Genomic DNA, 25615 nt, shown 5'->3' with positions numbered 1-25615 from the left:
TCACTTCCGGTTTCGCGACATGATAGAAACATATAAACATTACTTTGTTTTACAATTAATAACACACTGTGGTGTACCCAAAATTATCAAAGAGGCAATTTAAGAATAGTGCCAACAAACAGAAATGATTGCCAGTGATCTGTACATACAATATTCTAGTGTATATCAATCGTCATCTTAACCGTAACTATGGTTACGAGACATCAATAAGTGATTGAATTTATATAGTGGGAAATTTCACTTGTGCAACAAATATGTACAATGACATGACTGACTACTAATCTTTTAGCAATATTCTGTGTCATGTCAATTAGCCGCTATGCATGATAATATATACATAGATACGTTAAAAAACAGAAAACTAAATATAAAAATAAACGTAAAACAATAAACTTAAAAAGTGGCTGTTCTTGCTCAGACTCATTATCAAACCATATAGCAATGTGCATTGCCAACTGCAAAGTATATAAACTTTATACAAGCAGTGTATCAAAGAATCGTGTTGCAACATTGTTATGTTGCATATTGCCCTAAATGTAAACATGTATATAAGAGATGTACTGTGGCTATTTTGCGTACGGTTTGTTATATTAGCATTCAACCTTAGCCTATTTGAAAGTACATCTATATCCCTCAGATATCTAACCCACTGTGACAAATTCACTGAATGATATAATTAAATCTCAAAAGCTTTCAAATTTAGCATATTAGGACAAAGAGCAATATATTGAGTCGTGACCATCATTATTGTACCTCAATTCCTGTATATAGACTAAAGTACCCCAAAGGTTATACATGTACATTATGTGATGTATATAGATATATAACAAGACAATATCAAGAGATTAAAATCTTGTGACTCTATAATGATTCAGGTAACAGTGTCCAACATATAGATGACCCAATGTGGACACGTAAGGACAGTTCATCTTGGGGCTTCTTGGTGTTATGTCGCTAGGTTGGTATAAGTCCCAATTAAAGGTGTAAAGTGCGAAATTGGGTAATTTCACCTTAGAGACCAGGCTTCCACAGCCAAGATGGGGGAAAATTCCTCCACCCTGGTGTGTCGTAAGTCCCCAGTCCACATCGCTCAGAAGAGCCATGGGGCTGGGAGCTACACGTAGCCACAATGACCCTAGGTTATACCCCAAGCATGTAGCACTATCATATACCCTTAGATAAGATATTTGAAATCTGGGGTGGTGTTTAATCCGCCTGGATGGATAGTCCCCAATTTAAAGATCCATTGGGCTTCCCGTTTGAGTAGTATCTTGCTCCTATCCCCTCCCCGATCAAGCGGGGGTATATGATCGATGAGGACATATCGGATTGAAGATACCGCATGGCCTTGTTTAACACAATGGCGTGCAACTGGTTGGTCAGAATCCCCCTGTTTAAGTGCCGATCTGATTGCGTGCCTATGGTTTGCCATTCGTTCCCGTAACGTGCCTGTGGTTTTACCCACGTAAAAGCAGGAACATGGGCAAAAGAGAAGGTACACCACGTGTGTGGTAGTGCATGTGATGGAATGCTTGATCACGTACCTCCTATTAGTGTGAGGATGATGAAAGGTTTTAGTACTGACCAAACCATTGCACGTAGTGCAGCCCAAACATTTATATGATCCTTTGATGTTTATTTTAGTCCCTGTGGTGTAGCTAGCTCTTTGATCTGTGCGCATCAAGAGGTCTTTGAGGTTAATACCCCTCTTGAAGCCCACCATTGGTTGTACCTGTCTGGTAAATGTTAACTTCGGGTCTGATGTCATAATAGGCCAATGTTGATGTAAGATACGTCCTGTATTCTTGGTAGTTGGGGTAAAAGTAGTGGTCATAATAAGCTTGTTACTCATGTCCTTCTTGGGTGTGGGCTTGATAAGTTGTTCTTGAGTGAGTGAAGATGCTGCACTCAAGCTTTCTTGAATAATGGAAGGTTTGTATCCCCGCTCACGGAATCTTTCTCCCACTCCTGCCAATTGGGAGACCCCAGTTTGTATCTCTGAATTATTTCTCATGGTTCTCACAAATTGAGATCTGACTATGCCCTTCAAGAGGGCAGGAGGATGACAGCTGTCAGCGCTCAGGATGGAGTTCCGATCGGTTTGTTTGTGAAAAAGGGTCGTGCCCAATTGATGTGTTTTTTTAAACACAGTCAAGTCTAGAAAATTAACGGACTGTCTGTCAACCGTCATTTTGAATTTAACATTGCTTGTGGCCGTGTTAAATATTTCAAACCAACCTAGTAGTTCCTCCATGGTCCCCCGCCATACCATGAAGATGTCGTCAATATATCTGTAATAACATACTACCGCTAGATTGGCAGTGTTCCATAGATACAGATTTTCAAATTGAGACATGTACAGGTTGGCGTACGCGGGGGCCATGGAGGAACCCATGGCTGTGCCAGCTGTTTGTAAATAGAATTTACTCTCGAATCTGAAGTAATTCTTATACAAACAGAATTCGATCAAGGAGAGAAAGAATTTAATTGGTGGACCCTCATAAAGAGGGTTATTGGTAATATGTTCTTCAACAGATTTAAGACCCTCAGTGTGTGGAATAATAGTATACAGACTGTTGACGTCCAAACAGACAAACAGGTCATCGGGTTGGACGTCAACAGTCCGTATCTTACGTATGAAGTCCCCTGTATCCATAATGTATGATCTCACCTCCCGGACAACAGGTTGTAGTAAGATGTCCACTAGCTGTGCCACCGGCTGTGTCAAGGAGTCCCTTGCTGACACAATCGGACGGCCAGGTGGATTATCTAGAGTTTTGTGTATCTTTGGGATTGAGTACAGGATAGGTATTTTAGGATAAGTAGTGGTACAGAAATCACGGATATGTTCAGATAGCCAACCTTGTTCAAAACCCATCTGGATCAAAGTGTCCAGTTGAAGTTTGAATCTGGAAGTGGGATCATTAGGTAATACAGAGTAAGTTTGTATGTCTGTCAGCTGAGTCAAAATGTCAGTACGATAATCCTCATAGTTGGGTATCACAATGGCTCCGCCCTTATCGGCGGGCCTAATGACTATACTTGGGTCTTCCTGCAGGGTCTTTATCGCCTGTCTTTCTTCCCTAGACATATTATGTGTCCAAAGGGACTGTTGTCTGGCTGTCTCAAGGTCTTGTGTAACCAGTCTCATAAAAGTTTTGGTACTCGGACTGCTATTGGTTGGTTCAAAGGAGCTGGGGTTTTTACATTGAAGTTCTACCTGTGTCTTAGTTGAACTAGATGTGGAGTTTTGAAAAAACTCTCTTATCTTCAGTGATTTGTTCAACTTATACAGGTCCAATTTTAAATCGAACTCAGAAAGGGCTGTGCTGGGCACAAAAGATAGGCCCCGATTCAAAACTTTGCGTTCACTATCTGATAAACAGTGTGTACTTAAATTTATTACTATGTCCTCTGTCGTGGGCGTCTTGGTGGTCGATGTCTTATACCCCGCCCGCCTAATATGGGGTCTATAGTGCCGCCCCCTCCCCGGGAGCGGGTAGTTACCCCTAAAAAAAGCGCTGGAGCAAGTGAAACAAGTGTAGTCAAAAGCAGGGGGTTCAGTATATAGCGCTGGAGCTTGTTTCACTTGCTCCAGCGCTATATACTGTGGTTGTAGCTTGCTCACTGAACTGTTCAATCTTAGACTATTATCAATTGGTTTGTAACCTTGTGCTTGCTCATTTATATGGACAATATGGCCCTGGGACCTAGCTGTGGCTTACATATCACCTCCATTCTTGCCTTACATCTGTGAACAAAAAAGCTAATAGAATAAGGAACTTATTGCTTGTCTCTATACCGCTTTTCCTCATTAGAGTATGTCTACACTACCGACACAGGAGGAATACAATGAACAGCAGGTACTAAGTGAAGATGTAACCTGTCAAGCAGTGGAAGCCCAGACTGGAACCGTATCGTACACACCAGATGATGCTGCCCGGATCTTATTTGAACCTATCTCCAAAACTGTTGGTGAGACCCCAATTAATTTATATCACACATTACTGAAATTAAAAAAGAGAGAGGTTGATTTAACCTTACATGGTAGTTACCTCTCAGATTACTTTAGAACAGGGCACATACCCCGAGGTTTTAGGGTCCATAATGTACCCACCATTGGGCGTGAAAACCCAGAATTCAGAAAAAAATGGTGCTTTATTCTGAACAAGTGCTCCTTAGATTTAATTCTACTGGTTATAGAGGAAGTCACTTCTATCCTAGGTAAAGTCAAAGTTGAAATACAGACCTTTGAAAACACATACCAGGCTACACTTACTAGTGACACACAAGAAAACTGGTTATCTAAAATCAAAACACAAATAGATAAATACCAGACAGATTTAATAACCTTTAAAAACAGGAAAGTAGAAACAGTAAATCAGGACTACAAACAAGGGAAAGTCTACAAATGGTTAACCACAACACCAGACATTAGAACCAGAAGGAGACAGAGAAATAGACGGGTCCACTTTGATACTGTGGACACGAGTGGGGGAGAGTCTTCTGACACTGATAGAAACCCTGGCAACATTTCTCTGACTCCACCTGGATCATATAGACCCCTTAACCAATTTTCCACACATACATCCAGAGAACACTCTACACCAAACCATCATTTTTTAGGGGTAACTACCCGCTCCCGGGGAGGGGGCGGCACTATAGACCCCATATTAGGCGGGCGGGGTATAAGACATCGACCACCAAGACGCCCACGACAGAGGACATAGTAATAAATTTAAGTACACACTGTTTATCAGATAGTGAACGCAAAGTTTTGAATCGGGGCCTATCTTTTGTGCCCAGCACAGCCCTTTCTGAGTTCGATTTAAAATTGGACCTGTATAAGTTGAACAAATCACTGAAGATAAGAGAGTTTTTTCAAAACTCCACATCTAGTTCAACTAAGACACAGGTAGAACTTCAATGTAAAAACCCCAGCTCCTTTGAACCAACCAATAGCAGTCCGAGTACCAAAACTTTTATGAGACTGGTTACACAAGACCTTGAGACAGCCAGACAACAGTCCCTTTGGACACATAATATGTCTAGGCAAGAAAGACAGGCGATAAAGACCCTGCAGGAAGACCCAAGTATAGTCATTAGGCCTGCCGATAAGGGCGGAGCCATAGTGATACTCAACTATGAGGATTATCGTACTGACATTTTGACTCAGCTGACAGACATACAAACTTACTCTGTATTACCTAATGATCCCACTTCCAGATTCAAACTTCAACTGGACACTTTGATCCAGATGGGTTTTGAACAAGGTTGGCTATCTGAACATATCCGTGATTTCTGTACCACTACTTATCCTAAAATACCTATCCTGTACTCAATCCCAAAGATACACAAAACTCTAGATAATCCACCTGGCCGTCCGATTGTGTCAGCAAGGGACTCCTTGACACAGCCGGTGGCACAGCTAGTGGACATCTTACTACAACCTGTTGTCCGGGAGGTGAGATCATACATTATGGATACAGGGGACTTCATACGTAAGATACGGACTGTTGACGTCCAACCCGATGACCTGTTGGTCTGTTTGGACGTCAACAGTCTGTATACTATTATTCCACACACTGAGGGTCTTAAATCTGTTGAAGAACATATTACCAATAACCCTCTTTATGAGGGTCCACCAATTAAATTCTTTCTCTCCTTGATCGAATTCTGTTTGTATAAGAATTACTTCAGATTCGAGAGTAAATTCTATTTACAAACAGCTGGCACAGCCATGGGTTCCTCCATGGCCCCCGCGTACGCCAACCTGTACATGTCTCAATTTGAAAATCTGTATCTATGGAACACTGCCAATCTAGCGGTAGTATGTTATTACAGATATATTGACGACATCTTCATGGTATGGCGGGGGACCATGGAGGAACTACTAGGTTGGTTTGAAATATTTAACACGGCCACAAGCAATGTTAAATTCAAAATGACGGTTGACAGACAGTCCGTTAATTTTCTAGACTTGACTGTGTTTAAAAAAACACATCAATTGGGCACGACCCTTTTTCACAAACAAACCGATCGGAACTCCATCCTGAGCGCTGACAGCTGTCATCCTCCTGCCCTCTTGAAGGGCATAGTCAGATCTCAATTTGTGAGAACCATGAGAAATAATTCAGAGATACAAACTGGGGTCTCCCAATTGGCAGGAGTGGGAGAAAGATTCCGTGAGCGGGGATACAAACCTTCCATTATCCAAGAAAGCTTGAGTGCAGCATCTTCACTCACTCAAGAACAACTTATCAAGCCCACACCCAAGAAGGACACGAGTAACAAGCTTATTATGACCACTACTTTTACCCCAACTACCAAGAATACAGGACGTATCTTACATCAACATTGGCCTATTATGACATCAGACCCGAAGTTAACATTTACCAGACAGGTACAACCAATGGTGGGCTTCAAGAGGGGTATTAACCTCAAAGACCTCTTGATGCGCACAGATCAAAGAGCTAGCTACACCACAGGGACTAAAATAAACATCAAAGGATCATATAAATGTTTGGGCTGCACTACGTGCAATGGTTTGGTCAGTACTAAAACCTTTCATCATCCTCACACTAATAGGAGGTACGTGATCAAGCATTCCATCACATGCACTACCACACACGTGGTGTACCTTCTCTTTTGCCCATGTTCCTGCTTTTACGTGGGTAAAACCACAGGCACGTTACGGGAACGAATGGCAAACCATAGGCACGCAATCAGATCGGCACTTAAACAGGGGGATTCTGACCAACCAGTTGCACGCCATTGTGTTAAACAAGGCCATGCGGTATCTTCAATCCGATATGTCCTCATCGATCATATACCCCCGCTTGATCGGGGAGGGGATAGGAGCAAGATACTACTCAAACGGGAAGCCCAATGGATCTTTAAATTGGGGACTATCCATCCAGGCGGATTAAACACCACCCCAGATTTCAAATATCTTATCTAAGGGTATATGATAGTGCTACATGCTTGGGGTATAACCTAGGGTCATTGTGGCTACGTGTAGCTCCCAGCCCCATGGCTCTTCTGAGCGATGTGGACTGGGGACTTACGACACACCAGGGTGGAGGAATTTTCCCCCATCTTGGCTGTGGAAGCCTGGTCTCTAAGGTGAAATTACCCAATTTCGCACTTTACACCTTTAATTGGGACTTATACCAACCTAGCAACATAACACCAAGAAGCCCCAAGATGAACTGTCCTTACGTGTCCACATTGGGTCATCTATATGTTGGACACTGTTACCTGAATCATTATAGAGTCACAAGATTTTAATCTCTTGATATTGTCTTGTTATATATCTATATACATCACATAATGTACATGTATAACCTTTGGGGTACTTTAGTCTATATACAGGAATTGAGGTACAATAATGATGGTCACGACTCAATATATTGCTCTTTGTCCTAATATGCTAAATTTGAAAGCTTTTGAGATTTAATTATATCATTCAGTGAATTTGTCACAGTGGGTTAGATATCTGAGGGATATAGATGTAATTTCAAATAGGCTAAGGTTGAATGCTAATATAACAAACCGTACGCAAAATAGCCACAGTACATCTCTTATATACATGTTTACATTTAGGGCAATATGCAACATAACAATGTTGCAACACGATTCTTTGATACACTGCTTGTATAAAGTTTATATACTTTGCAGTTGGCAATGCACATTGCTATATGGTTTGATAATGAGTCTGAGCAAGAACAGCCACTTTTTAAGTTTATTGTTTTACGTTTATTTTTATATTTAGTTTTCTGTTTTTTAACGTATCTATGTATATATTATCATGCATAGCGGCTAATTGACATGACACAGAATATTGCTAAAAGATTAGTAGTCAGTCATGTCATTGTACATATTTGTTGCACAAGTGAAATTTCCCACTATATAAATTCAATCACTTATTGATGTCTCGTAACCATAGTTACGGTTAAGATGACGATTGATATACACTAGAATATTGTATGTACAGATCACTGGCAATCATTTCTGTTTGTTGGCACTATTCTTAAATTGCCTCTTTGATAATTTTGGGTACACCACAATGTGTTATTAATTGTAAAACAAAGTAATGTTTATATGTTTCTATCATGTCGCGAAACCGGAAGTGACATCACTTCCGGTTGGCACGATCACGGTGGAACGCAAGATGCGTTCCACACTCGGTATTTGGCGCACTTTTGAAAGGAAATCTGTTTGGTGAGGCACTATTTTGACATACTATAAATTGTGTGATATTTGACTGTTTGTTTATGCTGATGAAGGGGTTGTGAACCCCGAAAACGTTCCATTAAAACAACCTATTTGAAAAGACCTGAGAGTGCATTTGCTTGGATGATTTATATATATATATATATATATATATATATATATATATATATATATGTGTGTGTGTGTGTGTGTGTGAAATATTGGTAACATACATTTTCTTAAATTTAGCACTTTAAATTTAAATTGTATGCACACTTCAATTCTTGTTTTGTTAATTCTAGATTTAATTCTGATTAATGTGTTTTGATGAAAGCAGCAATTATGTTACACCATAATTTATAATGTGCTGTTTTGTAATCTTTTTTATAATTTAGCACAAAACTAATTGTTAAATTCCTCTAGCGATATTTTAAATTCTGTAAGAGTAGCTAAACCAAACAGCAGAGTGAACGATGAACAGTGTATTTAAAAAGCCTGAGGGATTTTTTACAGTTCTTATCTTCCAGAATCCATCAGTGAATATGATATTAAATACAAAATATGCATCCCACAGTGATCGATCAAGCTTGAACAGTTTTTTTACCACACCTCCCCAATACCTGCAATGCTCTCTTCATGTTAATACCGAGGAAAAAACATTAAAATATACCAGTTGTTGCAAAAAGAAAGCATCAAAGTTTATGTAGCCGTAGGCAGGATTATCTGCATGAAGCTGGTTTCTAGCTGGGCACTTCTCCTGTGAGGTCCTTCAGTCACATTGCTTAATACCTCATCTACTGGTAAGCAAAAGTCTTAATTGAATTTGAGACAAAATGCCCTTTTGTTAACATGCATCTTACAGTACATTATTATTTCCTGTATTTTGAGTACTCTGCGGTAGCCTAATTGCTAGCAGCTTTCCTGTAAACATAGCTTAAATAGTATTTAAAAATGGTATGACTTCCAGGGTTAACTTAATAAAAGTACTGTTATTTAGTAATTTGCCTATGTCTAGTGCTCAGATGAAATAGGGCAACTGCTTTCCAGTAAAGAGTCTATTTTTGCAACACCTTATGTAGTTAACTGAATAACTGAAACAGTGCATTGTTAGTTGTATTGATTTATGAACACTATCTTGGATTTTTGAATAAAGTAACAGTAGTATATTACTTTGAAATGATATTTTTCAGTTTTCTTTCTCAGACACAAGTTGTCCAACAATTTTATCTAGGTACATAAACATAAAATGATTTGTTTGAATATATAGTATAGCTTATAAAAGAATTAAGTTATTTAGGTTGATCTACCATTCTTACTCTAGAAAATGGAATGTTAGGTTCTGTGCATCTTCCCATAGAATTTGATCTGTTAAGTGCACTTCTGTGGAACCAAATATATTTCTTGAGTGGAACCTGCTTTGTGTTTCTTCATAATGTCATGCATTAGTTATTCAGATAAAAACCAGCTTGGTTATGAGTATTTTGCTTCTGATAATGTGACAGATCTCCCCAGCTTGCACTGATATTGCATAATGCATTAAGTATTTAACTTGTTGGTGATCTTTGAGCGCTGCGATCACACAAAACAATTGTATAATCTATTACCAAAGGAAAATAAATGCTTATCCATTGGGTTTGATTCATCATGTGACAAGCTATAGCTTTATCATTGCACAAGCATTTCACTGGCAGCTAATCGGCCGCTATCAGGGGCTGTAAATCATCCTGATTGTATCGGAGCGGGATGATTTCAAAGGTGGCGGAGAGGTTAAGGGATAGCAGTCTTGCCAGTCTGAAACTATTGGCCTCCGAAGCACCATCCGCTGCTTAATAAATAGAGCCATATTTTCATCTTTATCTCAACTCACTAAGAATTATTTTTTGCTGTAATTAATTAACAGTATATTTCTGCTCACCTCCCAAGATCTCCACTTGCTGATGAATGATTATCCGTTGTACCTAAAACGGCATATCATTTACTTATAATTGTTACTTGTAGTACATTAAAGACATCTATAACATTTATTTTTGCAATATGTAAAAGGAAGTGTTTTAAATATAAAATAATAATAGTGCACTATATATAATTACAGAATCCCCCAGATGTTCCTTTTAAATGCAATATGTAAAAAAACAATATTTACAGCAGTGTTTAATTAATGTTGTTTATTGTATATTATTTTACAGGAATAACCTCAGTTAAATAGGAAAGTGATTATTATTTTTTGCATAATATTCAAGAAATAAGGCCATAGCAAACCTTTTAAACCTCAATATATAAAGGGAAGTGACAGATATTATTGACAATAAACATATATATATATATATATATATATATATATATATATATATATATATATATATATATATATATATATATATATATATATATATATATATATATATATATATATATATATATATATATATATATATATATATATATATATATATATATATTTATATACAGATGCTTTCAAAATGCTAATTTTACAGTTTCAAAACAGAAAGAAAATCAACCCAGAAATGGTGCAATAACCTTGCTTAAATGTTCCAAACCAGGTGGTGTTAAAAAAAGTGGACGATGAGAAGATGGTTCTGAAGTAGAGGATTTCCATGGATGTGAAGTTTTCACCTGTTCATTCTGATCTTGTGAGTAGAGTGTGCCAGGGAGATAATTCTGAAGATCTTTATCTAACTGATCCTGGGAAGCTGAAAGAAAAAGAAAAAAAAGAAAGAGAAAATGACATTTTGCAGCTGAGATACTTGTTCACACTATTCATGGCACTTGTAATGAACTTTTTTTTTTCTTCTTTAAGCTAATCTCATTGGCAGACGGATTTCTTAATCTAATTTCTAACACTTTTCTTTAAAGATATTTGTAAAATATAAATGATAACATATAACAGTGGTTTTTTGTGAATTAGGGTTATAGGTAATGATTTTAGTGCATTATGGGGTTAACCACTTGGAAGACAGATTATGATGCAGATTATGTGCAGAATTATGTAACATTATCCTAGCGACACCTTCAAAAACAAGAGATTTGAGAGATTTACCCCCCAAAGTATTTTTTTTAAAAGCCTGTCACAGGCGTGCTGTCTAATCACAGTGTGCCCAATCGCGCCATTGAACTAAATGTAGTGCACACCCGCGTCCTACAGCTTTACCCAGGGCAGGAGCACACTACATTTAGTTCGATGCCGCAAATCAGGGCACTGTGATTACAAAAGCACAAAACAAAAAAAATCCATATTTCAAAAAAGTTAGGTCAGATTGCTGTTCTGAAAGAATGTATTAATTATTGAAAATGGTATGTTCTGGTTGATTAAAAAAACAATAAAATCAATAAAAAATGTAAACATATTCAGAGATAGTGGGAGGATACATCTTCAATTCCGCTTTAAAGGGACAGTATACACCAATTTTCATATAACTGCATGTAATAGACACTACTATAAATTATAATATGCACAGATACTGATATAAAAATCCAGTATAAAACTGTTTAAAAACTTACTTAGAAGCTTCCAGTTTAGCTCTGTTTAAAAGGCTACTGGAACACCCAATGCAAGTGGGAAATATCAGACACTCCCCCCTCATTTGCATATGAAAAGACCCTTTACACAAACAGAAGCAAGCTGGAGTAGGTATACATTGGTATTCTCCTAAAACTTTGGGGCTTGGTTAGGAGCAATGTTATTTAAAAATAAGCAAAACTATCCATTTAAAAAAAAAACTAAAAAACTTATTGGGCTATATAAATAGATCATCTACAAAACATTTATGCAAAGAAAAAATAAGTGTATAATGTCCCTTTAAGGCCTGATTCTATAAAACTCTCTGGTCTTGTGAAATTCTATAAGAAATCTCTCCAGTACTATGACGCTTCTGCACTAATTCTATAAAGGCATCTTTTATCTTCAGATTAAGTGTATCTTGCAAAGGGGTGTTCCCTGCATGTGATGCAAACATTACAATAGGTCTCACAAAAAAAAATGTAATTTAAAAATTGTATAAAACACATACATGAATTATTGAAAGAAATATGCAGTCAAAATTGTATTGTTTAATCACATTAAAAATTGTAACAAAATTGTGCAGCAAAAATCATATTTTATAAAAAAAATAAAGTAAAAAAATAATTAAAACTCATATTGAAATTGTCCAGGAACTAAATGATTTAAGGTGCACAGTAGAAATCACAATACACATAAAAGAGTGCTAAGACATTTGGATTTGTTATATAAAATTCAAAGAGCCTTATTTCTCTTATTTTAAAATTAGTTCCTCCACCTCTGCTAGCGGACTAAACAGGGGTGCTCATGTGTGTGCTACAATTTCTCCTCTAGGTCTGGCATATTATGTAAACATTTCCCCCTGCAGATCCCACAGTTATTTTCTTGAAAACTAAAAGGTGTCGCGGGGAGTCTTAATACGCAAAATACTTATTACCCTAATAGAAAAACACATGAATATAAAAATAGAGTAATCTGCTTTGTATTGACTGCATATTTAATTTTTAAAGTGCACCGACTGCTCCCTGCTAACTTCACTCTCACCAGCAAGCTCTATTACTTTCTATGGGAGACATCTTGCAGCTTGCAGGGGCATTTCCTTTTTTTTTTTTTTTATAGAATACCCTGAGGGCAGGCTCTGGCTTGCTAGTGTTGGCAAGGAAACTTCGACTTGTATGCTTGATTACATGCTATGTAACCCAGTACATGAGTGCGCAGAGGATTTACCGAAGAGATGGCGGCTAAATTAAAACCATGAAGGAATCAAGGAAGAGAGAATCTGAGTTGTGTTTTGGACTCTAGCCCCTGATCTTTATGGACCCTGGCAAGGCCCATTAACAGACCTGTATATTAATCTTAGGTGATTATGTTGTTAGCTATACAATGCTAGAAATATTATGTTGCTGGCTTTGGGCCAGATTACAAGATAAGAGCAAAATATTGCTTCTGCGAATGCGATATTTGTGCTCAACTTAGTTATAACGTCTTCTGATATTACAAGTGAGGTGCAATGCGAACGCCACCTCACGTTCAAATTGCACAGAAGCATTGCGCTCACATGAGAGTGCTTCCATAGGCTCCAATTGGAGCCTCGTTCTCATGCTGTCAGACACCGCATGAGAACTAGCGCAGCGAAGGGGTTAAGTCACGCAGCGATGGGCATCAAATAGAAATATATTTTTATACATATATATATATTTATGTTTTAATATGTGTTTATACACATATTAACACATAAATATATATGTATATTAGCATATACATATATATTTACAGAAAGCACACAGTCCCCATAGACCACAAAGTAAAGACACTTTCCCCCCCACACCCACACACTTTAGCCCCCCAAAAACTACCTAGTGCAGTTATTTATTTATTTTAGCTACAAGCTCGGGGTAGCAATAACTAGAGCTCCACTTGTAATCTACTTTGTCTGTATGAAGAATACAAGTTACTGCCCCCATATACTTCACTAAGCACATAAAAATATACACTACTGGATAATTTATTGCATAGTTCAAAATGCAACAGCTGGGCACCAATGACGTGCGGTGACTTCAGAGGCTGGTGAGGCAGTGGCTAGGATATGTCTTCATTCTTTAGATATCCTTTGCTGAAGAAATAACAATGCACATGGGTGAGCCAATCACATGAGGTATCTATATGCAGCCACCAATCAGCAGCTACTGAGCAATATTTAGATATGATTGTCAACAAAGGATATCAAAAGAATGAAGAAAATTAGATATTAGATGTAAATTGGAAAGTTATTTAAAATTGCATGCTCTTTCTAAATCATGAAAGAAAACATATGGATTTCATGTCCCTTTAAATGGTGTCTTGGAAAACTGCTCAACTTAGTAAACATCTGATTTTAGTCTAAAGGATTGTAACAGAAACTCTTGCCAGATAACAAAATACTTGCTCTGATTATTAGATCTAGAAATCCAGGCCCATTAAAATATGTTTAAAACATACTTTTTACTTTAATGCTACAAATTATGCTTATAGATTCCTTCATTAATTAGTAAATATAAAAATGTCTCTTGATCCAGTGGCGGCTGGTGAAATTTAAAGATGGTGGGGCGCTTGACCCCACCCCTATAAATAAAGCCACATCCTCAGATGGCACCACTAATTCATTAATTAAATATATAAAAGGTAGACCGAAACACAGAAAAGCACTCGGGGGAGAGGGAGAGAGAGATGGGGGGGGGGGGTGGAGAGGGAGAGAGAGAGACACAGAGGGTTAGAGAGAAAGAGAGAGAGACACAATCACACAGAGGGTTAGAGAGACACATAAGGGATGAAAGAGTCAGAGGGGGAGGAAGAGAGACACAGAGGGGGAGAGAGAGAGACAGAGGGGAGAGAGAGACAGGGGGAGAGAGAGAGACAGAGGGAAGAGACAGAGAGACACAGAGGGGGGAGAGAGACGCAGAGGGGAGAGAGAGAGACAGAGGGGGGAGAGAGAGAGAGAGACAGAGGGGAGAGAGAGACAGAGGGGAGAGAAGAGAGAGAGATAAAGAGGGGAGAAAGAGAGACAGAGGAGAGAGAGACAGAGGGGAGATAGAGACACACAGAGGGGAGAGAGAGACAGAGGGGAGAGAAGAGAGAGATAAAGAGGGGAGAGAGACACAGAGGAGAGAGAGACAGAGGGGGGAGAGAGAGAGAGACAGAGGAGAGAGAGAGACAGAGGGGAGAGAGACAGAAGGGAGAGGAGAGATAGAGGGGGGAGAGAGAGAGACAGAGAGGAGAGAGAGACAGAGGGGGGGGAGAGAGAGACAGAGGAGAGAGAGAGAGGGGATAGAGAGAGACAGATGGGTTAGAGAGAGACAGAGGGGAGAGAGAGAGACAGAGGGGAGAGAGAGACAGAGGGGAGAGAGAGAGAGACAGAGGGGAGAGAGAGACAGAGGGGAGAAAGAGACACACAGAGGGGAGAGAGAGACAGAGGGGAGAGAAGAGAGAGATAAAGAGGGGAGAGAGACACAGAGGAGAGAGAGACAGAGGGGGGGGAGAGAGAGAGAGACAGAGGAGAGAGAGAGACAGAGGGGAGAGAGAGACAGAAGGGAGAGGAGAGACAGAGGGGAGTGAGAGAGACAGAGGGGAGAGAGAGAGACAGAGAGGAGAGAGAGAGAGACAGAGGGGAGAGAGAGAGAGAGACAGAGGAGAGAGAGAGGGGATAGAGAGAGACAGATGGGTTAGAGAGAGACAGAGGGGAGAGAGAGAGACAGAGGGGAGAGAGAGACAGAGGGGAGACAGAGAGACAGAGGGGAGAGAGAGAGACGGGGGGGGGGAGAGGGAGAGAGAGACACACAGAGGGTTAGAGAGAAAGAGAGAGAGACACAATCACACAGAGGGTTAGAGAGACACATAAGGGATGAAAGAGACAGAGGGGGAGGAAGAGAGACACAGAGGGGGAGAGAGAGAGAGACAGAGGGGAGAGAGAGACAGGGGGAGAGAGAGAGAGACAGAGGGAAGAGACAGAGAGACACAGAGGGGGGAGAGAGACGCAGAGGGGAGAGAGAGAGACAGAGGGGGGAGAGAGAGAGAGAGAGACAGAGGGGAGAGAGAGACAGAGGGGAGAGAAGAGAGAGAGATAAAGAGGGGAGAAAGAGAGACAGAGGAGAGAGAGGGGAGATAGAGACACAAAGAGGGGAGAGAGAGACAGAGGGGAGAGAAGAGAGAGATAAAGAGGGGAGAGAGACACAGAGGAGAGAGAGACTGAGGGGGGAGAGAGAGAGAGACAGAGGGGAGAGAGAGACAGAAGGGAGAGGAGAGATAGAGGGAAGAGAGAGAGAGAGAGGGGAGAGAGAGACAGAGGGGAGAGAGAGAGACAGAGGGGAGAGAGAGAGACAGAGGGGAGAGAGAGAGACAGAGGGGAGAGAGAGACAGAGGGGAGAGAAGAGAGAGATAAAGAGGGGAGAGAGACACAGAGGAGAGAGAGACTGAGGGGGAGAGAGAGAGAGACAGAGGGGAGAGAGAGACAGAAGGGAGAGGAGAGATAGAGGGGAGAGAGAGAGAGACAGAGGGGAGAGAGAGAGACAGAGAGGAGAGAGAGACAGAGGGGGGGGGAGAGAGAGACAGAGGAGAGAGAGAGAGGGGATAGAGAGAGACAGATGGGTTAGAGAGAGACAGAGGGGAGAGAGAGAGACAGAGGGGAGAGAGAGACAGAGGGGAGAGAGAGAGACAGAGGGGAGAGAGAGAGAGACAGAGGGGAGAAAGAGACACACAGAGGGGAGAGAGAGACAGAGGGGAGAGAAGAGAGAGATAAAGAGGGGAGAGAGACACAGAGGAGAGAGAGACAGAGGGGGGGGAGAGAGAGAGAGAGAGACAGAGGAGAGAGAGAGACAGAGGGGAGAGAGAGACAGAAGGGAGAGGAGAGACAGAGGGGAGTGAGAGAGACAGAGGGGAGAGAGAGAGACAGAGAGGAGAGAGAGAGAGAGACAGAGGGGAGAGAGAGAGAGACAGAGGAGAGAGAGAGGGGATAGAGAGAGACAGATGGGTTAGAGAGAGACAGAGGGGAGAGAGAGGGACAGAGGGGAGAGAGAGACAGAGGGGAGAGAGATAGACAGAGGGGAGAGAGAGAGACAGAGGGGAGAGAGAGAGACAGAGGGGAGAGAGAGACAGAGGGGAGAAAGAGACAGAGGGGAGAGAGAGACAGAGGGGAGAGAGAGACAGAGGAGAGAGAGAGACAGAGGGGGGAGAGAGAGAGACAGAGGGGAGAGAGAGACAGAGGGGAGAGAGAGACAGAGGGGGAGAGAGAGAGACAGAGGGGGGGGAGAGAGAGAGAGACACAGAGGGTTAGAGAGAAAGAGAGAGAGACACAATCACACAGAGGGTTAGAGAGACACATAAGGGATGAAAGAGTCAGAGGGGGAGGAAGAGAGACACAGAGGGGGAGAGAGAGAGAGACAGAGGGGAGAGAGAGACAGGGGGAGAGAGAGAGAGACAGAGGGAAGAGACAGGGAGACACAGAGGGGGGAGAGAGACGCAGAGGGGAGAGAGAGAGAGACAGAGGGGAGAGAGAGAGAGAGACAGAGGGGAGAGAGAGACAGAGGGGAGAGAAGAGAGAGAGATAAAGAGGGGAGAAAGAGAGACAGAGGAGAGAGAGACAGAGGGGAGATAGAGACACACAGAGGGGAGAGAGAGACAGAGGGGAGAGAAGAGAGAGATAAAGAGGGGAGAGAGACACAGAGGAGAGAGAGACAGAGGGGGGAGAGAGAGAGAGAGACAGAGGAGAGAGAGAGACAGAGGGGAGAGAGAGACAGAAGGGAGAGGAGAGATAGAGGGGAGAGAGAGAGACAGAGGGGAGAGAGAGAGAGACAGAGAGGAGAGAGAGACAGAGGGGGGGAGAGAGAGACAGAGGAGAGAGAGAGAGAGGGGATAGAGAGAGACAGATGGGTTAGAGAGAGACAGAGGGGAGAGAGAGAGACAGAGGGGGGAGAGAGACAGAGGGGAGAGAGAGAGACAGAGGGGAGAGAGAGAGAGACAGAGGGGAGAAAGAGACACACAGAGGGGAGAGAGAGACAGAGGGGAGAGAAGAGAGAGATAAAGAGGGGAGAGAGACACAGAGGAGAGAGAGACAGAGGGGGGGAGAGAGAGAGACAGAGGAGAGAGAGAGACAGAGGGGAGAGAGAGACAGAAGGGAGAGGAGAGACAGAGGGGAGTGAGAGAGACAGAGGGGAGAGAGAGAGACAGAGAGGAGAGAGAGAGAGAGACAGAGGGGAGAGAGAGAGAGAGACAGAGGAGAGAGAGAGGGGATAGAGAGAGACAGATGGGTTAGAGAGAGACAGAGGGGAGAGAGAGAGACAGAGGGGAGAGAGAGACAGAGGGGAGAGAGAGAGACAGAGGGGAGAGAGAGAGACAGAGGGGAGAGAGAGAGACGGGGGGGGGAGAGAGAGACACACAGAGGGTTAGAGAGAAAGAGAGAGAGACACAATCACACAGAGGGTTAGAGAGACACATAAGGGATGAAAGAGTCAGAGGGGGAGGAAGAGAGACACAGAGGGGGAGGAAGAGAGACACAGAGGGGGAGAGAGAGAGAGACAGAGGGGAGAGAGAGACAGGGGGAGAGAGAGAGAGACAGAGGGAAGAGACAGAGAGACACAGAGGGGGGAGAGAGACGCAGAGGGGAGAGAGAGAGACAGAGGGGGGAGAGAGAGAGACAGAGGGGAGAGAGAGACAGAGGGGAGAGAAGAGAGAGAGATAAAGAGGGGAGAAAGAGAGACAGAGGAGAGAGAGACAGAGGGGAGATAGAGACACACAGAGGGGAGAGAGAGACAGAGGGGAGAGAAGAGAGAGATAAAGAGGGGAGAGAGACACAGAGGAGAGAGAGACTGAGGGGGGAGAGAGAGAGAGACAGAGGAGAGAGAGAGACAGAGGGGAGAGAGAGACAGAAGGGAGAGGAGAGATAGAGGGGAGAGAGAGAGACAGAGGGGAGAGAGAGAGACAGAGAGGAGAGAGAGACAGAGGGGGGGGGGAGAGAGAGACAGAGGAGAGAGAGAGGGGATAGAGAGAGACAGATGGGTTAGAGAGAGACAGAGGGGAGAGAGAGAGACAGAGGGGAGAGAGAGACAGAGGGGAGAGAGAGAGACAGAGGGGAGAGAGAGAGACAGAGGGGAGAAAGAGACACACAGAGGGGAGAGAGAGACAGAGGGGAGAGAAGAGAGAGATAAAGAGGGGAGAGAGACACAGAGGAGAGAGAGACAGAGGGGGGAGAGAGAGAGAAAGAGGAGAGAGAGAGACAGAGGGGAGAGAGAGACAGAAGGGAGAGGAGAGACAGAGGGGAGTGAGAGAGACAGAGGGGAGAGAGAGAGACAGAGAGGAGAGAGAGACAGAGGGGAGAGAGAGAGAGAGAGACAGAGGAGAGAGAGAGGGGATAGAGAGAGACAGATGGGTTAGAGAGAGACAGAGGGGAGAGAGAGAGACAGAGGGGAGAGAGAGAGGCAGAGGGGAGAGAGAGACAGAGGGGAGAGAGAGAGACAGAGGGGAGAGAGAGAGACAGAGGGGAGAGAGAGACTGAGGGGAGAAAGAGACAGAGGGGAGAGAGAGACAGAGGGGAGAGAGAGACAGAGGAGAGAGAGACAGAGGGGGGAGAGAGAGAGAGACAGAGGGGAGAGAGAGACAGAGGGGAGAGAGGGGGAGAGAGAGAGACAGAGGGGGGGAGAGAGAGAGAGACAGAGGGGAGAGAGAGAGACAGAGGGGAGAGAGAGAGACATAGGGGAGAAAGAGAGACAGAGAAGAGAGAGAGAGAGAGACAGAGGGGAGAGAGAGAGACAGAGGAGAGAGAGAGGGGATAGAGAGAGACAGATGGGTTAGAGAGAGACAGAGGGGAGAGAGAGAGAGAGAGAGGGGAGAGAGAGACAGAGGGGAGAGAGAGAGACAGAGGGGAGAGAGAGAGACAGAGGGGAGAGAGAGAGACAGAGGGGAGAAAGAGACAGAGGGGAGAGAGAGACAGAGGGGAGAGAGAGACAGAGGGGAGAGAGAGAGAGACAGAGGGGAGAAAGAGACACACAGAGGGGAGAGAGAGACAGAGGGGAGAGAAGAGAGAGATAAAGAGGGGAGAGAGACACAGAGGAGAGAGAGACAGAGGGGGGGAGAGAGAGAGACAGAGGAGAGAGAGAGACAGAGGGGAGAGAGAGACAGAAGGGAGAGGAGAGACAGAGGGGAGTGAGAGAGACAGAGGGGAGAGAGAGAGACAGAGAGGAGAGAGAGAGAGAGACAGAGGGGAGAGAGAGAGAGAGAGACAGAGGAGAGAGAGAGGGGATAGAGAGAGACAGATGGGTTAGAGAGAGACAGAGGGGAGAGAGAGAGACAGAGGGGAGAGAGAGACAGAGGGGAGAGAGAGAGACAGAGGGGAGAGAGAGAGACGGGGGGGAGAGAGAGACACACAGAGGGTTAGAGAGAAAGAGAGAGAGACACAATCACACAGAGGGTTAGAGAGACACATAAGGGATGAAAGAGTCAGAGGGGGAGGAAGAGAGACACAGAGGGGGAGGAAGAGAGACACAGAGGGGGAGAGAGAGAGAGACAGAGGGGAGAGAGAGACAGGGGGAGAGAGAGAGAGACAGAGGGAAGAGACAGAGAGACACAGAGGGGGGAGAGAGACGCAGAGGGGAGAGAGAGAGACAGAGGGGGGAGAGAGAGAGAGAGAGACAGAGGGGAGAGAGAGACAGAGGGGAGAGAAGAGAGAGAGATAAAGAGGGGAGAAAGAGAGACAGAGGAGAGAGAGACAGAGGGGAGATAGAGACACACAGAGGGGAGAGAGAGACAGAGGGGAGAGAAGATAGAGATAAAGAGGGGAGAGAGACACAGAGGAGAGAGAGACTGAGGGGGGAGAGAGAGAGAGACAGAGGAGAGAGAGAGACAGAGGGGAGAGAGAGACAGAAGGGAGAGGAGAGATAGAGGGGAGAGAGAGAGACAGAGGGGAGAGAGAGAGACAGAGAGGAGAGAGAGACAGAGGGGGGGGAGAGAGAGACAGAGGAGAGAGAGAGGGGATAGAGAGAGACAGATGGGTTAGAGAGAGACAGAGGGGAGAGAGAGAGACAGAGGGGAGAGAGAGACAGAGGGGAGAGAGAGAGACAGAGGGGAGAGAGAGAGACAGAGGGGAGAAAGAGACACACAGAGGGGAGAGAGAGACAGAGGGGAGAGAAGAGAGAGATAAAGAGGGGAGAGAGACACAGAGGAGAGAGAGAGACAGAGGGGGGAGAGAGAGAGAGAGACAGAGGAGAGAGAGAGACAGAGGGGAGAGAGAGACAGAAGGGAGAGGAGAGACAGAGGGGAGTGAGAGAGACAGAGGGGAGAGAGAGAGACAGAGAGGAGAGAGAGAGACAGAGGGGAGAGAGAGAGAGAGACAGAGGAGAGAGAGAGGGGATAGAGAGAGACAGATGGGTTAGAGAGAGACAGAGGGGAGAGAGAGAGACAGAGGCGAGAGAGAGACAGAGGGGAGAGAGAGAGACAGAGGGGAGAGAGAGAGACAGAGGGGAGAGAGAGAGACAGAGGGGAGAGAGAGACTGAGGGGAGAAAGAGACAGAGGGGAGAGAGAGACAGAGGGGAGAGAGAGACAGAGGAGAGAGAGACAGAGGGGGGAGAGAGAGAGAGAGACAGAGGGGAGAGAGAGACAGAGGGGAGAGAGATACAGAGGGGGAGAGAGAGAGACAGAGGGGGGGAGAGAGAGAGAGACAGAGGGGAGAGAGAGAGACAGAGGGGAGAGAGAGAGACATAGGGGAGAAAGAGAGACAGAGAGGAGAGAGAGAGAGAGACAGAGGGGAGAGAGAGAGACAGAGGAGAGAGAGAGAGGGGATAGAGAGAGACAGATGGGTTAGAGAGAGACAGAGGGGAGAGAGAGAGAGAGAGGGGAGAGAGAGACAGAGGGGAGAGAGAGAGACAGAGGGGAGAGAGAGAGACAGAGGGGAGAGAGAGAGACAGAGGGGAGAGAGAGACAGAGGGGAGAAAGAGACAGAGGGGAGAGAGAGACAGAGGGGAGACAGAGGAGGGAGAGAGAGAGACAGAGGGGAGAGAGAGACAGAGGGGAGAGAGATACAGAGGGGGAGAGAGAGAGACAGAGGGGGGAGAGAGAGAGACAGAGGGGAGAGAGAGAGACAGAGGGGAGAGAGAGAGACAGAGGGGAGAGAGAGAGACAGAGGGGGGAGAGAGACAAAGGGGAGAGAGAGAGACAGAGGGGAGAGAGACAGAGGGGAGAGAGGGATAGACAGAGGGGAGAGAGAGACAGACAGAGGGGAGTGAAGGAGAGAGAGGGAGGAGAGAAACACATAAGTGGGGAGAGAGGGAACACTGAAATGGGGGAGGCACCACTGAATGTTTAAGTAATATTGTTTAAGTAATATAAGTGACTATCAAATGCTAATAGTCTACAATCTATTTTAAATATCTGAAACAGAACAGCACATATGAATGGGAGCATTAATAAATTATTATTTGTTGTCTACATCAGGGCTGTCCAACATACACCTAAGGAATCCCTGGTTTAAATGAAATACTATAGCTACAGGAGCCATTTACTTTTACATTACCATGCTTTATATAATAATGCTGTGAGAGAGTAAACAAAATACAAAAACGATCCTTAAACTTCTGTAAAAGAGTAAAAAACAAACAACACTAAACCACATTCATTAAATTATCATTTTCACTAACAGAATCCCTTTCAGCAAAATCTAAGAATTTGCTTCAATAAAATGTGGCTAAAACACTGCTCTCTGCAAGTCTGCATCTCTTCCTGCTCTGTAAGGAAGTGACAGTGGAACATTCCACTGCACTTGGAGGGGAGTACAGAACTCTCTTTTTTATTAAATCAAAGCTGGCAGCTGCACAGGGCAGCAACAAAATAAATGAAAATATTTTCTTTCCGTTTTTGTTTTATATGATTTAACATCCAGCCCAAACCCTAAGTTCCCCTGACTGGTACCTCTCACTGGATTGGGTCAGCCCCAAAGAGGCCTGCCTCAAATAAGCACTTATGGGCCATGGAATGATCTTAACCACTTTCATCCAGTAGGTGGCGCAGCATGTTGTGTAATGGAGGGCAGACCTGCTTGTGCTTCTCCATTGCACAACATGTAGGTGTGAAAAAAAAATGCTGGAAAAAAAAATTGCAATTTTTTTAAAATTTTTTTTTTTAAAGCCAATAAAAAAAAAAATATATTGTTGCCCATATGAGAGGTGAAGCCCTGCCTCACCTGCCTCTAGTGACTGCACGTCACTGCTGGGCACAGGCCCAGATGGAAAAGCCAGACTCTTAGTTCTTCTGTAGCAAAATTATTTCTATAACGTTTAAATCTTTGTGGAATTGTCACTTTAAAATGTTTAGACATAACCGTACAGCTTAATGCTGTGCGGCCTGTTGAAATTCCCTAATAGCTCTTGATATATTCTCTTTAAGAAAACTGATACTTTACACTAATGAGTATTTATAATTGCTTTATTGACATGTCTAATCCTAACAAATGAATTTTGTAAAGTTTTCCCCAGCTACTTATTCTGAAATTGAGTGCATTCAATAAATGCTTGTAGCGGTACATTGTCTCTGGTGTCTTAATTAGAAGTAATAAAAACCAAACACATTGTGTTTTAGCAAAAATCTTGAGACATCCTTGCTTCTCTGCATCAGTTCTTGCTGCCAATAATACCTATTATTGTTGTATATGCCAGACCACCCTTAAAAAGTTCCATAAACCCCTTTGAGTTCCTGTTTAAATATGTATAAGTAAGCTTTACATTATTTATGTGTTAAGCTGCACTCAGTTTTACAGTCTGCTGTGTTTTGTTCTTTATTCCTTTGTGTTATATGTGATGTAATTAAATTAAATTAACAAAATGTTATATGAGAGGTACAAAAATACAGCTTAGAAGCCAGTTAAAAAGAACTATAGAAAATGCAATTGGGCTTTCATTGCTTTACATTTAGAAAGCTGAAGAGACAATACCAAATTGCTTTTGTGAATATTGCCATGGATTTGGATCATAAAGATTTTATTTTCTGTTGAAAAAGGTCAAATCTTATTAAAAATAAAATATGTATATAATTTAGTCCTAAAATTCCCTGAGCTGGAGTTTGTTACTGTAAATTTATGTTAATTTGAATTCCTCATCTTTATTAGACAGTGTTATGCAAAAGATGACATTTAATCATTAGGCAGGTTGCAAATAAAGCAACTCGCACTATACTATATTATTACATATTTAGATTCAGGAATATATCAGGTATAAGTCAGCATAGTAAATGTGTATGATGTGGCTTCCTAACAAATTGATTATTGAGTTGCTCAGCAAATAAAGCAAGTAGAAAAAAAAACTTTATAAGAACAATAGCCCATATTTTGTAGACAACATACATAATTTTAATAAAATCATGCAATAATGTTAATGTATTGTGCAGACAAATAGGGTATGCTAATTGATGTATTATTTTTGTTAATATGTAAGTGGCTTTAAACTTTAATGAAAAAAAAATCCAGATATTTACCCATATCTGACAATCATGTACACAGTGTTTATTTTGTTATTCTGTTATGTATTCTTACTGAGCTAAATTATTATTAATTTCTATGCACAGATATTTAATTAGTCAATGCTATAACATATGTTGTTGTACGCATGAGTAAGAAGATTCAACAATTAAAAAACATAATTTATTGACTTACCTTGAGAGTCCATAAAAACTGCCTGAGTCACTTCTTCAAAGCAAGGCAGGTTAAAAGCAAAGGCTTCTCCTTTTTTTCTGTATGGAAGGCAGAACTCAGCAGGAACATAAACTTCACAGGCATCCCACTTGGTGTAAGGTTCCACAGACGCAGCTAGGAAATGACTTTCCTATCTCATGTTGCAAACTCATGTATATTGTGACTACAGATAAGAGAATGAGACCGTCAATTACAACGATTATTCATAGAAAATATGGTGCAGATTATAATAAATAAATAAATGAATAAAACAACAACACGCTGCCCCAGCATTAACATGAATCAAGGTGCTGCAGGAAATATGATATATATGGCTAATTGATATAATTCTCCTCTTTTGTTTGTGCTTATCTATTCTTTATTATGCATTCATACATAATGAAAACGTTCCACTGGGCAGGAATTACATAGGTATTTATGCTCCTTCAAGCATGTGGTTTAGTTTTTGGATACAAGCTTGACTGCACTCTCAAACGAAGGAATTATATCTATTTAGACTAATATCATTTATTGCTATTTCTGTATGAAACAAAGAAGGGACATTATTGTAATATGTGTTTGCCATTAATATACTAAAACAACGTGTTATACAGGCTACACAGTTTTTGAATAGTTGCTATTTTTCTCATTAAAACCATCATCTACATTTTTTCAAGAACATCCCAGTTTTTAATTGTCTGAGCCTGTAGAAGATGCAGGCTTGATGCCATCTCTCTGTATACACAAAGCCTAATTGTTATGATTTGAAACGCTGCCACTGAGAAGTTATTTTATATTGCTATGCCCTGTTTACATAGTTTTTCCACAGAAAACATAGCAGTAGTCATATTTGTAGTATAAGTAGTGGTTAAAGCAGGCAAACACAACTAGCTACAAAAGCTGCAATAAACCATTTTTTTTTACTTGTTGCTTCTCTAGAGGATATTTATCAAGTCATTATTTTTTTCTGTAAACAGGTGAGGCAATTTTGATTTTTTGTTTTTGTGCGTGTGAGGAATGGCACTGCAACAGTTAAAGGGATACTAAACCCAAATTATTTATTTTATGATTCAGATAGAGCATGCAATTTTAGGAAACTTTCTAATTTACTCCTATTATCAATTTTTCTTCCTTCTCTTGGCATCTTTATTTGAAAATAATTGATAATAGGAGTAAATTAGAAAATTGCTTAAAATTGCATGCT

General features: G+C 42.4%; 1 protein-coding gene across 1 annotated transcript in view; it reads right to left on the bottom strand.

Annotated features, from left to right (window-relative positions):
* Positions 1 to 24525, bottom strand: part of LOC128655353 (phospholipid scramblase family member 5-like) — a 123141-nt gene extending 98616 nt beyond the window's left edge. The window contains exons 1-3 of the mRNA XM_053709002.1: positions 24394 to 24525; positions 10753 to 10925; positions 10130 to 10172 (exon numbers count right to left, since the gene is read on the bottom strand). Of these exons, the coding sequence (XP_053564977.1) occupies positions 10130 to 10172; positions 10753 to 10925; positions 24394 to 24406 (229 nt within the window). The 5' untranslated portion in view covers positions 24407 to 24525. The remainder of the gene's footprint in view (positions 1 to 10129; positions 10173 to 10752; positions 10926 to 24393) is intronic.
* Between the last annotated feature and the right edge of the window lie 1090 nt (positions 24526 to 25615).

The sequence above is a fragment of the Bombina bombina genome, chromosome 4, assembly GCF_027579735.1.
Source record: "Bombina bombina isolate aBomBom1 chromosome 4, aBomBom1.pri, whole genome shotgun sequence".
NCBI lineage: Eukaryota > Metazoa > Chordata > Amphibia > Anura > Bombinatoridae > Bombina > Bombina bombina.
The sequence above is the reverse complement of the archived record's forward strand: the minus strand, read 5'-3'. Positions and strand labels throughout refer to the sequence as shown.